At 44.7% G+C, this 15699-nt stretch overlaps 1 protein-coding gene across 3 annotated transcripts; it reads right to left on the bottom strand.

The window, feature by feature from the left end:
- Positions 1–2574: 2574 nt before the first annotated feature.
- LOC121302975 (rho GTPase-activating protein 25-like) lies at positions 2575–14993 on the bottom strand. Of its 3 annotated transcripts, none has more exons than XM_041233343.1 (11): positions 14501–14992; positions 12394–12584; positions 11432–11519; positions 10149–10271; positions 9577–9784; positions 7621–7741; positions 7075–7148; positions 6742–6863; positions 5939–6123; positions 4352–4944; positions 2575–3614 (listed from the first exon to the last, which is right to left on the bottom strand). In XM_041233343.1, exons 1-11 carry the CDS (start codon positions 14559–14561, stop codon positions 3419–3421), a joined length of 1962 nt encoding a protein of 653 aa, XP_041089277.1. In that variant the 5' UTR covers positions 14562–14992; the 3' UTR covers positions 2575–3418. The 3 variants fall into 3 exon arrangements, with proteins under 3 accessions (XP_041089277.1, XP_041089278.1, XP_041089279.1); XM_041233344.1 differs by having other exon boundaries at positions 9577–9781; XM_041233345.1 differs by lacking the exon at positions 2575–3614 and adding an exon at positions 4021–4234 and having other exon boundaries at positions 14501–14993.
- Positions 14994–15699: the final 706 nt, after the last annotated feature.

Here is a 15699-nt window from a genome sequence, read left to right as displayed (position 1 = left end):
TGGTGCGAATAATGGGCAAACGATGGGAAGACAGAGTGACAGTGTGACTGTGATGGAAGCAAGACGGGCCAGGGAGAAGACACTATCCACTGACAAACGGCCGGGGGAGACGGCTGGCACTTATCTGGGGGAAATACTGACGTGACGATTATTTATGGAATTTCTCTGAGAAAATGAATTGTTTTGTCAATTGTCTGCGGTTTTCTTTTTTTTTTTTTTTTTAAAAAAAACACCAACACCGAACAGCTTCCCTGCTTGTCATAGTGACTAATTGGGGAGTGAGTTAGTGAAGGAAATGTGTGTGCCCTTAAAAGCAGTCTCTGCCCCTTCTGCTGTTAGGAAACAGCTTGGGAACAAACAACCACATAGCAGTCAGATTACTATTATCCAATTTAAAAAGTTATCATCTTTTTGTTTCCCACCACCAATTTGCATGCTCTGCATTTTTCTAGGACCAGAGATGATGATTATTATTTTATTACTATGTATTTGGCAGACGCCTTTATCCAAGGCAACTTACAGGTGCTACAGGGCAGTGCAGGGTCAAGATTGATATTTAAACACAGCGTAGTTTACAGCAAGCGCAAATAATACTTACTGTAAACTACACTGCAGAAGAAAATAAAGGAAAACTAGATTTCTAGAAGATTTCTGCAAAAGTACTGTACTGTTCTGTCTTGAGTTTTGTCTGACAGGTACAGTTGAAAGGTAGTAGACACTTGAAGCTTGACAGATTAACTTGGCCGTTGGGTCTTGTCTTACACCTTTATCTAAGGAGGTACCCGGACTTTCTCAGCTCTGTTTATTTTAAAAGGCTCATCCCTCTGGGCTGATAACTTGTGATCTCTTCTGCATGTTAATCTGATACACCAAAGTGATGTCATGTAGCAGTCTGCTTTCCATTAATATAAACAAGCAAGGGATCTCTACAAATCTCTTACAATCTAAACAGGGTTTGTTTTTCATTTTTGTTACGCGTTTCTGATTATTTGTACTATTATTATTGTTATCTTTATATTTTATTTATGGACCCAGGAGGTGCTGGGGCAGAATAACAAGCAGGGTTGTGGCGACAATATGAGACTTTAGTATAATAAACTTTTAAAGCTGAGTTTACCATCCAAAAGACGACAAACAGAATGGTATTCTTAAAGAGTTTAGTGGAAGCAATACAGCTCATGTGGTTCGTTTCAAGGAGTGCATGCCCCAGTGTGAAAATCAACCACATACAGGATTTGATTTAGTTCACTAAAGCTAATGTATTTATTATTACATAATTTTGTGCTTATTTGCATTTTATTCATGTAATTTATTGATTTGTCTTTGTTTTTGTCGTTGTTTATATACGACCACACACCATGTTTTTTTTTGTTTGTTTTTTTTCCTCACATTGGAATTGCAGTGATTCAAAATGGGTTCTTCTTGTTAAAATTTTGATGCCACATTGAATGTAAACCTCAATCTCTCTTTCCTACTTTCACCTGAAGGAGAAGAGACCTCTGAGGTCCAGATTCATTATTGTTTAGTTAGTCCAATAAAAGGTAATTCGCCTCTACTTCTCTTATCTATGATTAACAAGCTTAAACCAAGATGCACAAACACACACACACGCGTTTTTTTTTTTTTTTTTCCAGTAAAAGCCTTTACCATTAAAACACCCTCCCCAATGAGTTTTATTATCCCTGTACATAACCCATAGCTGCAACACTGTTATTTTCTTGAACATAATGGGAAAGGAAGGCACCTGAAGACCTTGCAGATGCACAGAGATTCATTTTCAAGTGTAACATTCATTAATTTGAATTTGAAGTGCAGGCTGCTGCTGATTTCGTTGCAGAATGTAAGACTATTTTATATCAAATACAATGCAGTTTATTTGCTCAATTGATTTCTTCCTCACTGTTAAAAGAATTACAAAATAACATTCTGAACAATCAACCCTGTTCCAGACAGGTTTGTTGTGTCCCAAAGGACTTTTTAATTAAAAAAATAGAAATATGAACAATGACACACAGTATAAGATCTTAAACACTTGCTAACGGAGATAGGACTGAAGAATCAAAGACACTGATTACTTGGACCATCAGAGCATACAGAAAATATATATATAGGGGCAGAGTAGGGGAAGGGGAGAGGGAAAATGTAGTCCTGGGGTTAAAATTGATACAGGACTACATCTCCCAGAATGCCCAGGGGCTGGAATTAGAGAGTCTGCCTCTGTGTGGAACTTCTGACACCTGTGTGAGCAGACCTGCTTAAATACCTGCCTGCTTAACCACAGGCAGGTGTGTCTCATTCCATTAGAGGCAGGTTTCCCGACATGACTCAAATTCCAGCCTCGAGGCATTCTGGGGGATGTAGTCCTAAATCCATGTGAACCCCAGGACTACATTTTCCTTCTCTCCTCCCCCTGCTGTGTCACATATATAGACACACACACACACACAATATATATATATATATATATATATTATATATATATATATATATATATATATATATATATATAATATATATATGCAAAGGATAATTTTTGAGAGAACCATTATAATGTTAACGTATTTCTTGAATGTTAACGTTACAAAAACAGCAAGAAAACAAGCTTACATATACCTTTTCTGATTTGGGTTTGGCCAAGAGATTTTGGAGGCTGATAAATCACCGTCAGCAGCTTCAGAACGAAGTCCAGATTATATAGGATATATGTGATGTTCAACAATACAACACAAATGTATTTCTACATAGCGCCCTCCTTTCACGCCAACGGCTTCCCAGAGCACTGTGCAAAGTTAAAACTGGAGCGCTCATGTGCACAACGCACTCCAGCTACAACCCATTGTATAAAAGCACATTCAAAATACTAGGTTTTGAGATTAGACATAAAAGAATCCAGCATTTCAACCTGCCTAACGGTAACTGGAATAGAGTTCCACAACCGAGTTCTGCACTCTCTGATCAAAACGAACAAGGAAGTGTACTTCTTGGAGAGGAGACGGGTCATTATGATGAGAAAAACAATAAAGGGATCCCAGGAGGAGCAAAGAGAGACCTCATCCTGTTTCTTAAGATGTGTGATGTTGTGCGGCTGAGATTTGCTCCCTCTACTCTGCTGTTGGGTGGAAGGTGTTTTTGGAGACCCACTGCTTTCAGTCACGTTCAGTCCCAATTTTTGACCACAGGGAACATCTTAACACGACACCGGCAAGTGTATAGAAATGATATGACAGCCTTAAGATCCCAAGCTTACAAACTGCTCCAGGACCGGTCTTTCCTTGAATTAATTAATGAGTCATTTAAGATGCTGTTTATCTGCAGTGACTTACAGAGACTAGGGGGTGAACTATGCATCAACAACTGATGCTGCTGCAGAGTCACTTACAATAGGACCTTATGTCTCATCCGAAGGATGGATTTTCCTTTAGGAGGCTGGGGTCTTAGTGAGGAATTCCTGGATCTCCTTGTCTAGTGCTTTGTTGCGCTTCTCCGCTTCATCCCTGGCCCGCTCCACGTTCCGGAGCCGGATTTCTAGAGCGGAGCTCCTCTTCCTCTCCTCCACCAGCGACTCGCGCAGCTCCGACACCTTGACAGACAGCTCACTGTTCGTCTTCTCCAGGCTGCACGCACACACACATACAGGCAGACAGAATATTAATACAACTGGTCTTGCACACCAGGGAGAATTTATACCTGATGTATTTGCTCTTCTTAACAAATCTATCTGCCAAGACATGCTGTCGTGCAGAAATCTCTCTTTCTTAGTCCTCAAGGGAACCAGTAGACCACTGTCTTAAAAACCTGACTAAGGGCTCTCGAGTGGCGCATCCAGTAAAGGCACTCCGCATGGAGTGCAGGATGCGCCCTATAGCCTGGAGATCGCAGGTTTGAATCCAGGCTGTGTCATCGCTGACCATGACCAGGGGTTCCTAGGGGGCGGCACACAATTGGTCGAGCACTGCCCGGGTAGGGAGAGGTTAGGTCAGCAGGTGAATCCACGGTTCACCGCACACCAGCGCCCCCTGTGGTCGATAGGGCGCCTGCGGGTCTTTCCCACTATGCTTTTGTCCCGCTATTACATTTGTGAAATGAAAACACTGCAGACCAAGACAACAGAAAACACAAAAGTGATTGCATTTGTATTTATTTTAAACAGATCCTTTAATAATTTAAAGTCAGTGGCTAAAACAGGGAAATTTCACTCCTAGACCTCAGGGAACCAAAGCGCCCTAGAATATTCCTGGGGAAAAAAAAAAACGGAAAATTCTTCATAACTCACTCAAACAACAAAAAAAAACACCCTCATGAAACTTCTGGGAAACTGAAAACTTGAAATAATAAGAACGCAAGCACATACCTGCTGACGTGAGCCTCGTAGAGAGACTTCTGCCTCTCTGCTTCTTTCCTCAGCTCCACCTCTCGCCCCAGAAGCAAGCTCCCTGGTGCTTCTTGACCCCCTGCCTCGCTGTCATCTTCATCCATCGCCCTTTGGCTCTTAAGTCCTCTCGTCTGGGGAGCGAGGCTCTTGAGTTTGAAGGAACCGATCTCTGTCTGTTTGCCTGCTGCTTCTGTGACTTTACTTTCCGGCCCGTTCGCGGCGCTACGATCGTTCTCGCCCGTCATCGTAGAGCTTGGGAACAGCGACACCCGCTGGAGGTCCAAAATTTTGAAAATGTCCTCCGATAGGGTCCTTTTGTCGGGGTCCGAGCTGGGAGGGGAGGTCCCCAGGAGGTTCCACATGTCTTCGTTTAGGATCCCAGCCCTGCCGCCTCCCGCCTCCCCCTGAGAGCTGAAGGAAGGCTTGCGGGAGGGCAGGGTCTGGGTGCGTTTGCGGGGGCTGGCTGTCCAGGGGTCTCCCCCGTCGGTGGGCTGGGTCCCGGGACCCTCAGCAGCACTATAGGAGGGGAAGAACAGGTTCTCCACGGACTCCGAGAACGCTAGGTCGTCGTTCTGGAAGGAGACGGATATATTGATGAGCTTTACCCCGGGATTTTCATTAAAATGTTTTGTTAAGGTCTGTGAACCATTAATAAGGTTGTGAAACATTTTTGAAAAGGGTATATTAGTTTAAGTGGAAGGCTGCCCCTCCACTCCCATTACATCACCCTTCAGTCACTGATAACAAATACAAATTGACCTGCTACCCGTTTTTTCATCCAATGAATCCACAATCACCCCCTTTCTTCAATTACCCCACGGTTAACCACAGGGGGGGGTCTATCACTCATCCAAACGGCCAGACGGCAGACCTTCAATCCTAGTAAGATTGAGGCCATGTGTTTAATCTTCTGCCATGCTCCACAATCAAAGGAGTAGCATTCATTACCAGCTCTGCGTTTGTGGGGGTTTGTCCTGAACTACTGAACTGAATTGCTGATGTGTGGAGACAGTCCAAATCTGCAGGACAATAAGCAAAAAACCTTGCAGACGTTTTCAGAAGCTACCTACCCGAGGGTTCTGCGCAGAACCTTGTGTGTTTAGTATTTGTATTTAACAGCTAACAAAAAAAAAAAAGTAAAACAAATACACCTAATCGTATCCCACAATGCACGGGTGAAGTGCTTCCCATTTAATACAGCGAGCAGTTTTGACAGCAAAATCTTTAGGAAACTGTCAAACAAAAACTGCACATGAAAAAGGAGAACTCTCATTGGGCCACATTTTCAAAGTCTCAACTCTCAATTAACTCCGAAAAACAGCTGTTCATTTAACAAGACTAGAACCGAGCAGCTGAGCGATATGTTTCTTATCACTTTAGCACTCTGTGTAGGATAACGACGATGTAACGATGCAGCTGCAGAATATTGGCAAATCTGCAGAAGACTGCGAATTCCGCAATTTCCTAAGGAATTCCGTTAGGCGCAGTTTTGGACTGCCTTCTTCTGCGGTGTGTTTTCTGATGGTGTGCAGTTAGCCTGCTGGCTGCTGGCTGCTGGCTACGTACCGTGTCTTCTTTGCCACTGCTTGGGTCCTCTGCCACGTCCCAGCCCACAAAGCTACGCGGGGCGTTGGCCCTCTTGCTCTCGCTCTTCTGCAGGGGTGACGCAGGGGCGGCGTCTTTAGACTTGGGGAAGAGCTCTTGGTGTCGGCTGATCATCACCGTCATGACCTTCTGAATCTGGGGCGTGCCTGAAAAGTGACAGACCGCTAGAGATAAAATAATCGTTCTTTTTGTAATATACTGCAACCCCGAAATAGTTTATTATGAGGAGGGTCTCTGTGTGTGTGTATGCACTGGTTTATATTCTATAGTACCTCATACTTGTTAACATTTGCAAACTGTTCAGTGGGACGCTCGTCCCCTAGGGGGGTCATAAGCAAAAACACTCATATAATAATAGACTTATCCCCTCAACTCAACACCACACGACCAGCATGTCAGTAAACAGAGACACAATGAAGCGTTCTTCCCTTTGTATACCGGTAAGTTAGTGATCAGCAGATGTGTTGGCTGCACGAAGAGCATAGTGTTTGGTTTTCAATAACTCTACTGTGCAGAATAATAGATTTTTTTCTATGTGTAAATATCGGGACTTTCTTCCTATGCATCGGGACATTTGCTAGGAAGTTGGGACTGTCCTGACCATATAGGGAGTGTTGGCATGCACGCTACCCCCTCAGCTATGCAGTACTTCTGGAAAATGTACTCGACACCCAAATGATTCGGAACATCTTGTTGCTTTTCGTCCAAAAATGCCAGGGCTCCGCAAGCTCTTCTACACCCAGCTGCTCAAAGCTCATGCCCACCTTTCATGATGGTTACTGGGTCTTCAATTCTTGGCTTCAGCAGATTGACCCCAATTACGGTTGCCAGGTTCTCCACGCTCATTTTGTTGACGCTGGATTTCAGCTGTATTTCGTACAGAAACCTGGCACGCAAGCACACACAAACAGAAAGTTAGTCCTGCTGCTGAAGCTGTTGTGGGGGCACCAGCCTGTGCAGGAAGTGGGGTACGATACACAAGATGCTTTTGTGCAATGCTTTTACTACGGCGGGCATTTCTAAGGATGCACTTTCAAGTGTGGGAAACGCTACCAGAAGGGCACACAGAGTTCAAGGAGAACATCACCACAGCGTACCTGCAGATGTAGCTGAGAAGGCTGTAGTTCGCCCTGGGGAGAAGGGCAATCTGATTCTTTAGCTGTTCCTGGCCCTGAAAGATTGGAGAAACGTCACTGCTGACCGTGATGTGCGGCAAACAGGCTAGTTCCCCGTTTTCACTTTCAGGTCGTGTTTTTTTTTTTTTTTTTTTTCAGAGAGACAGGGGCAGGGGAAGGCTGACGGACAGAGATAGATGGTTGAAGAGGTCGATACTCCACGAACACAGAGCAAGAAGGATGGCTGCAGCATGGGATTTAGAGATATTTATGAAAGAAAGAAAGAAAGAAAGAAAGAAAGAAAGAAAGAAAGAAAGAACGATAATTCCAGTGAATTCCAACAACGATAATAACAACAACAATAAGAAGAAGAATAACAACAACAACAATATTAATCATAATGTCATTACGAAGGGCCTCCCAGAGATACAGTACGGAAAGCCTCATTCACACCTCATTCAGGCTCTATGGGTGTGGAGTGAATAGCCACAAGCAGAAAGACAGCAAGCAAACAGGATGATTCCCTACCGCCGCTCCCTCAGTGCTACAGTTCAGGAAGTCTTCATACTGTGACCAGGGGATGACAGGCTCGGGCAGCTCTCTGAGATACAGCTTGAACAAGGACGCCACCGTGTGGACATCGGTGTCACTGCAAAGCATGGGAGCAAAAAAACCAAAACATTTTAGTATACTTTCTCAGTAAGCAGGACAAGCATTTTCTTTTCATTTATTTATTTATTTAAGTCACACTACGTTTCTGTAGATTATGCCCCTGCTGCCGGAAAGTTCAGTGTAAAAACTATGCTTTAGTTCACTTTGCTTAGCTTTTACTAGGGGAAACTTTTGGTTGCATGCAATCTGCGCGGATGTGACCTGTGCCACGCCCACGCTTTCTGCTCAACCACATCCCCTGCTGCAACGGAAAAAAACCCCTGGTGAAGATGCACAGCCTGCCAGCCTGCCTGCCTGATTGAGGCGACGCGCCGGCCGGAGCCTGCCTGCCTGCCTGCCTGCCTGCCCGCCTCTCTGCCTTCACAATCACAACTGCTTGCGCTGCTTGGTCCTTCCCCTTCCCTTACAAAAGTTCCCCATAGTAAAACCCTAAAGAACAGTGAAAGCATTGTTAAGCACAGAGAGGTCTGGTAAAGCATAGGGAAGCACTGTAAAGCACAGAGAGGTCTGGTAAAGCACAGGGAAGCATTGTAAAGCACAGAGAGGTCTGGTAAAGCACAGGGAAGCATTGTAAAGCACAGAGAGGTCTGGTAAAGCATAGGGAAGCATTGTAAAGCACAGAGAGGTCTGGGAAAGCATAGGGAAGCATTGTAAAGCACAGAGAGGTCTGGTAAAGCATAGGGAAGCATTGTAAAGCACAGAGAGGTCTGGTAAAGCATAGGGAAGCATTGTAAAGCACAGAGAGGTGTGGTAAAGCATAGGGAAGCATTGTAAAGCACAGAGAGGTCTGGTAAAGCATAGGGAAGCATTGTAAAGCACAGAGAGGTCTGGTAAAGCACAGGGAAGCATTGTAAAGCACAGAGAGGTCTGGTAAAGCATAGGGAAGCATTGTAAAGCACAGAGAGGTCTGGTAAAGCATAGGGAAGCATTGTAAAGCACAGAGAGGTCTGGTAAAGCACAGGGAAGCATTGTAAAGCACAGAGAGGTCTGGTAAAGCATAGGGAAGCATTGTAAAGCACAGAGAGGTCTGGTAAAGCACAGGGAAGCATTGTAAAGCACAGAGAGGTCTGGTAAAGCATAGGGAAGCATTGTAAAGCACAGAGAGGTCTGGTAAAGCATAGGGAAGCATTGTAAAGCACAGAGAGGTCTGGTAAAGCACAGGGAAGCATTGTAAAGCACAGAGAGGTATGGTAAAGCATAGGGAAGCATTGTAAAGCACAGAGAGGTCTGGTAAAGCATAGGGAAGCATTGTAAAGCACAGAGAGGTCTGGTAAAGCACAGGGAAGCATTGTAAAGCACAGAGAGGTCTGGTAAAGCATAGGGAAGCATTGTAAAGCACAGAGAGGTCTGGTAAAGCATAGGGAAGCATTGTAAAGCACAGAGAGGTCTGGTAAAGCATAGGGAAGCATTGTAAAGCACAGAGAGGTCTGGTAAAGCATAGGGAAGCATTGTAAAGCACAGAGAGGTCTGGTAAAGCATAGGGAAGCATTGTAAAGCACAGAGAGGTCTGGTAAAGCATAGGGAAGCATTGTAAAGCACAGAGAGGTCTGGTAAAGTACAGGCACACTTACTATTTCACTTACTGTAAACTACACTGTGTTTAAATATGAAGCTTGCATTGTAACCCTGCGCTGCCCTGGAACACCTGCAAGTTGCTCTGGGGTAACTCAAAGCTAATCAATTAGTTGAGACTTCACGCCATGCTGTTTATAGCTTCTGTCACTCATTGATTATTTTTGCGCTACCCACATAGCAGCACGGCTCATCCTGTCTTACTGGGTGTGGTTCAGTGGGGGGGGGGGGGCTCCTCACCTGGGGAACGAGGGCCTCTCGCCTGCATCGAAGGTGTCTCGGAACTGCTTCACCTGGTTGTCCTGCCCTGGCAGGCGGAATATCCCCTCCTCGCTGAGGCCGTGCTCCAGGATGAACTCCGCACACTTCACCACCAGGATGGGGACGAGGTGCTGGCCAAACTTCTGCTCATACATCACCGTGTCAGCCAGGCTCTGCCCAAACACTGCTATGAGAGAGGGGGGGTGGGGGGGGAGAAAGAAAGAGGGGAGAGAAGGAGAAAAAAGAAAGAGGGGGAGGGGAAGAGAAAGAAAGAAAGGAGAGGGGGAGAGGAAAAGAAAGGTGAGAGGTAGAAGGGGAGAGGTAGGGAGAGAGGAAGAAAAAAGGAAAAAGAAAGAAATTGGGGAGAGGTAGGAAGAGGGGGAGAAAGAAATAAAAAAGAAAGAAGGAAAGCAATATTATTATTGTTACTATTATTAATTAATTTATTAATTTATTTATTTTTAAACTCACATTTAAGCAACACGTGACCTGCTTATCTATTAAAACGAAACAGGAAAATAAAATTGCACAGTGCCGCATGCCCAGCGTACCTCCGCTGGCGGGCACGCCCATCATTCTGCGCAGGGTTTTCACCCACTCCTCCATCTCGTTCTGAGAGTTTGCCATCAGTACGTGGGAGTCCTGGCTCGTGCGCTCCCGGTCCCCACAGCTGCCTGCGAGGGAACCAAAGGGGCAGCGTCGTTAACCCCCAAACAGCCACTCGCATGTTTTTACACTGCCATTAGCTACCTAGGTCTAAAATGCGCAGTTTAGAGAGACCACGTGATATCAATCAATCAATCAATCTTTATTTTATATAGCACCTTTCATAGTGGATCACCATCACAAAGCGCTTTACCAGATACAGTGAAAAAAAAAAAATGCATAATACATTACATACAGTGAAGAACGCATAATACATGAAACACAAAGGGTAGGATTTAAAAAGAATTCTAAAACATTGTGGATGCAAGAGATGAAGAAAAGAATGTAGCAGCAACACAGCAGCTAATAGCAGAGATAAAGCAAGAGAGAACAGGTGGGTCTTGAGAGTTGATTTAAAGTGAGCGACGGTGGGAGCATCACACACCAAACCTGGGAGAGAGCTCCAGATCTCCAGGTACTGTTTGTGGGTTAAAGCAGGTTTCCATGCCATTCCCCTGCAGCTGGTTTGTAATGACAGGAAAGAAGCAGTTGAAGGTGTGAGGGAGGGAGGGGGTCTCCTTCCTGGCAATATGTCAAGTGCCAGGAACGATCAAGTGCAACACTTTTAAACTCTGGTGTCTCTTCTATTGATCAGTAATAGGCAGTCGCACAAGCTCCTCACCTCAGTGCAAACCCCTTTCCAGGTGAGCTGCCGTGCCTCAAGCCTCAATGGGTCACTGAGGGATCACACTTTGCGTGACTCTGCAGCAGCAGCTGTTGTTGTTGATGCAAAGTTCACCCCCCCCCCAAGTCCATGCAAGTTTCTGTTGAGCAAAAGCCTCTGCTGAATGACGAATTCTGAATAATGCCTATTCAATCTCATGGCCTTTCTTTTTTTGAAGCAGCCTCTGAACAGTGTCAGTTGTGCAAGGCTAGGGCACTAACCCCCTCCCACCCCCTTTGCAAAACATCATGTTAGACGTGCGTCTCTAAGCAGCCAAATTGAAAAAAAACAGAACTGCGTCAGAAAGTCAGCAAGACTGAATTCTGAGAAGCCGGCAGGGAGGCTCTCTGCGATTCCACTGCAGAGCTGTCAGCAGTAAACAAAGACACCGGCTTTGTGTGCAAGAACCACGCAGCGAAGCAAGCAGTCAGAAAAGCGCAGAAGAGGCGGCGCGGGCCCACTCACCCGGGATGATTTCAAACAGGAACTTGCCAGGTTCCTCTGGGTTTGAAACAAGCTCATTCACCTGACTGCCTTGCAGAGTGATGGAACCCTAAACACACACACACACAAAAACACACTATTATAATTTCATGCAATTGAGCTTGTACTGTTTGTGAGCTGATTTATATACAAGCTTTCAAAACCCTAAAAGTCTCCACAAGTAGGTGCAGAACAATGCATAACAACAGAGCCTCTTCTTAATTTTATTTTAGCTGTGCATTAGCCAACTTCAGGGAATCGCTTGCAGAGTTAGGAAAGTATTTTCACAATGCAATGCAAATTGCAAGTGCAATGCAAAATCCTCTGCTGATTTGTAAAAATCCCTATACAGATGTACACAGTCATCCTTGCTTATTCTTCTTGCACATCAGAACGTGAAATATTGACGAGTGGGCTAGTGGAGGGCCCTCACCAAGTAAAGCATGCTGGTGACTCAAACCGGATTTATGAATTTCTTATTTTGGCCAAAATTACTAAAGATGATACTACATAAGTAATGGCTTTTTTTTTTTTTTTTTTTTTTTTGCAAAGACCCAAGTCAACTTCAAAAGGGAGCGACTCAGCTGGAAAAACTAACTGCTGATCTACCCTCCCGGGGCCAGGCTTGTCGCACACTGCCCTGTGTTCTTCACTCTCTGGCATCAGAAATCTACACAACATTTGTCACTTTGACTTTCTTGGTAGGTCCAGTGGCTAAAAAGGGGCTTGATACCAAGGAGGTTCCCAGTTCAACCCCAGCTCAGTTAAATTCACATTCAATCTGTCAGTTGCTTTGGATAAACGCATCTGCTAAATAACTAATAAAATAATAATAATAATAATAAAAAAACACACACGATTGTCCACGATAGTGGAGATTTAAACGAAACTTGAACGACACGACTGCAGAGCTGGAGAGCCCTCCTCGGGGTTCAAAGTCTCACCTGGAACGTGCTGTCCTTCTCATCCTTGTAGTAATACAGGCAGTGTCCCTTCAGCACAAAGAAGCGCATCTGCCAGTTCTTGACGATGGACCTTTGCTTCTTCAGCCAGCCCGTCTTGAGGGGTCTCTCCAGGGTGCTCGGGGACACAGGGCCAGAGAAGGGCTCCCCTGGCATCAGGCTCTTGGAGCGAGCTGGTGAGGGGAAGGAGAGGTTGAGCCAGGTCAGGGAAGCCAGGATGCAGCCGGAGTTCAGAGAGAAGACAAACCAAACGTGAACGAAACACAAGGAGCTATTAAAAACACCACCGCTTCCAAACCTGCTGTTACAGACAATTAAAAAATAAAAGCTGTATATATAAAATATCATAATGATAACAACTGCAGCTGCAGTGGTGTGTGGTTGTAGTTATTTATTACATTTTGTTTTCTCGTTTGACAGACACAAATCGCAATTTACTGCAGTGAGATCCCGCACGAGAAAACTGGGTGCAGCTGGGAGGAAGAAGCCCTCAATAGTCTGACCAGATCCACTTCCTGTCGAGTGAATTGGTTCAGATCGTTCCGTAGAACAGAAAAGCTGTAGTTGCTTCTCTGAGAAAAACCATCTGCTGGAAGGGAGCAAAACAAACAAACAAACACACACAACGACAAGCAGAAACGCAGACAAGACAGGCAGACAAACGAAGGTCCTATTGGAAGAGACTCTGCAGCAGCAGCAGCAGTTGTTGATGAAGCAGAGTTCACCCCCCCCCCCCGGTCTCTGCAAGTCGCTTTGGATAAAAGTGTCTGCTAAATAACGACTTAATAATATTTAAAGGAGGGACTCGCTATCCAGACAGTTATGCAGGCCTCTGTTTTGTTTTTATTGCCAGCAGATTAAATGACAGTTAGCATACCAGGTTGCTCGGCAAAGCTAGGATTCCCGTTTCTCAGCACAAGTTTACAGCAGTGAAAACAAGGGAGTTACCATGTGTGTTTCTCTACTCTACTGTAATGTGATCTTGAGAAATCCTTGTTAGCAAACTCCCAGAGTGCTGGACAAAAACACATTTATTATTACTGGTAGAAAGACAGTGCCTCTCCTTACTCTACTTTGGTGAAGCACATCTGTAGTAAGAAGTACTAACAGCATCTCAACAGACACCACATAGCCTGCATAGTATTGGCACTGGCATTCTTACAAGCAGAAGGCATGGAGACTGAACTGCTCCCTCCCTCCCTCACCCCTCTAAGAGAAAGGGTGCTCCCTCCAGTCCAGGGCAGGCTTGGGGGCTTGATCATAAAGAGGCCATGTGGGGAAGCATGTCTTGTCACAGCTTTACTGTCCTTACTATAAACAAAATTTTAAAAAAATCTTCCAAGTCATAAAACTCGAGCTATCTGGGCCAGTTTGGTTTCAAAGGGAAGTCCCGCTTGCGAAGGGGCAGGATCTAACTCAGTAAGGAAGATGCATTGAACAGAGCGTGTGGTTATCGCACCATCTTGCAAGAGCAGAGCTCTCCCCTGCTGCACAAAACAGGATGCTTCGCCAGCCTGCAAGAAAAGGGGTTTGAACTGAAAAAATAATAAAAACTCAGTTGCTTCTTTTAAATGACCCCGTTCAATGCGACTTCAATAATCAGTCACACACCATTGCCGGATACTTCTGGTACCTTCTATAGAGTTAACATAAACAGCGTCATAAACGCATCATAGAATATGTTTTAAAAAAAATTAAGTACTTTTGATTCGTTTCCCTCATTTGGTGTAAAAATAAATTAATAAATTTTGAGCTACTTAAAAATACAGAACAAGAGATGATGCAGAAACCATGATCTATTATTACTTCACATCCCCTCACTAACCAGGCTCTTTCGACACTAGCACAGGGTACCTAACAGAGATAACAAACACAAGACAGGCACAGTATAGACAACTCCACTTCACACTGACAACAGCGTGCATCTGCAGAGCGTTTAAACTGGAAGAGACAGACAGGGCACACCAAGGGGAACAAGCCACACTATCGGAGCATCTCTGTGCCGCTCAGTGACTTCTTTTTTTTTTTTGGTTTTCTCTCCCTCAAACAGAAGCTGCTGCACAGCATGGGGATTAAGAAAAGTCATTACCTATCCTACTGGCTTCGGCTCGGAGATTGAAATCCCAGTTCCGAGGCAGCTTCAGCGACATGTCTCCGGGCTTCCCTGTGTCCGCTCTCTTCTCAAATGTGCTGTTCTCTCACAGAGAGGCAGCGATTTTTTTTTGCATTATCACTTCCTTCTTCTCGTGTGACCCCCCCCCCCCCCCCCCTATCTTTGTGAAAACTGTCTTGCATCAATTAGTTTTTGATTTAATTTACAAAATACCTCTAGCTTTGCAGAATAAAACTTATTTCTGCTAAGCTTGGAGCGATCCCTTAGCAGGGGTGCGGAAGATCGGGGGAAAGGCTACTGTCATGCCACTATGACAGCGACTCTATACGCAGGAAGCCTCTTTCTCTGCATCTCTCTCTCTCGGTATGTTTTAAGAGGAAGTGGGTAACAGCTATTCCTCTTAAACACAGAGAACTGATCAGTGGTTATTATGGGTAGAGAATGAACTCCACTTTTGCTCCAGGCAATAGAGGAAGGTGTATATTTTCAAAGCATTTACTTTGCTTTAATTAACTCCTTTAGAGGTAAAGCACGTTGTTCATTTTACAAAATCAGAACCACACAACTGAAGTCATATATTTGAGGTCCTCTAAGGAGTTAATTAAAATAACTGGATCCTCAGCTGATGCGCTATCCTTTCACTATTGCACTGCTAATCTGTCACTGCAGATATAACTTGCTGTGATCCTAACTGACTGCATCCTTGTTCATATTGTATTCTAGCAGTATTAGTATTATGCACTTACTGTAAACTACACTGTGTTTAAATATGAAGCTTGCATTGTAACCCTGCACTGCCCTGGAACACCTGTGCGAGTCACCTGGGATAAAGAATAATAAATAAATAATAAGAACAGCAAAATTATTTTTATTTTATTTAGTCACTTAGCAGATGCTTTTATTCAAAGTCACTTCAGAGACCAGGGGGGTGAACTCTGCTTCATCAACAACCGCTGCTGCTGCTGCAGAGTCTCTTCCAATAGGACCTCGCTTGTTTGGCGTCTCATCCGAAGGACGGAGCACAAGGAGGTTCAGTGACTTGCTCAGGGTCTCACAAAGCGAGTCAGTGGCTGAGCCAGGATTTGAACCTCCTGGGATCAAGCCCTTTGCATTGACCACTGGACCATCAAACCAGTGATAATCTGAACCCCCCCCCCCCCCCCCCTCCTTGTTAG

Source organism: Polyodon spathula, chromosome 31, assembly GCF_017654505.1.
Source record: "Polyodon spathula isolate WHYD16114869_AA chromosome 31, ASM1765450v1, whole genome shotgun sequence".
In the NCBI taxonomy this organism is placed as follows: Eukaryota; Metazoa; Chordata; class Actinopteri; order Acipenseriformes; family Polyodontidae; genus Polyodon; species Polyodon spathula.
Note: the sequence above shows the minus strand (reverse complement) of the source record. Positions and strands in the feature narration are given on the sequence as shown.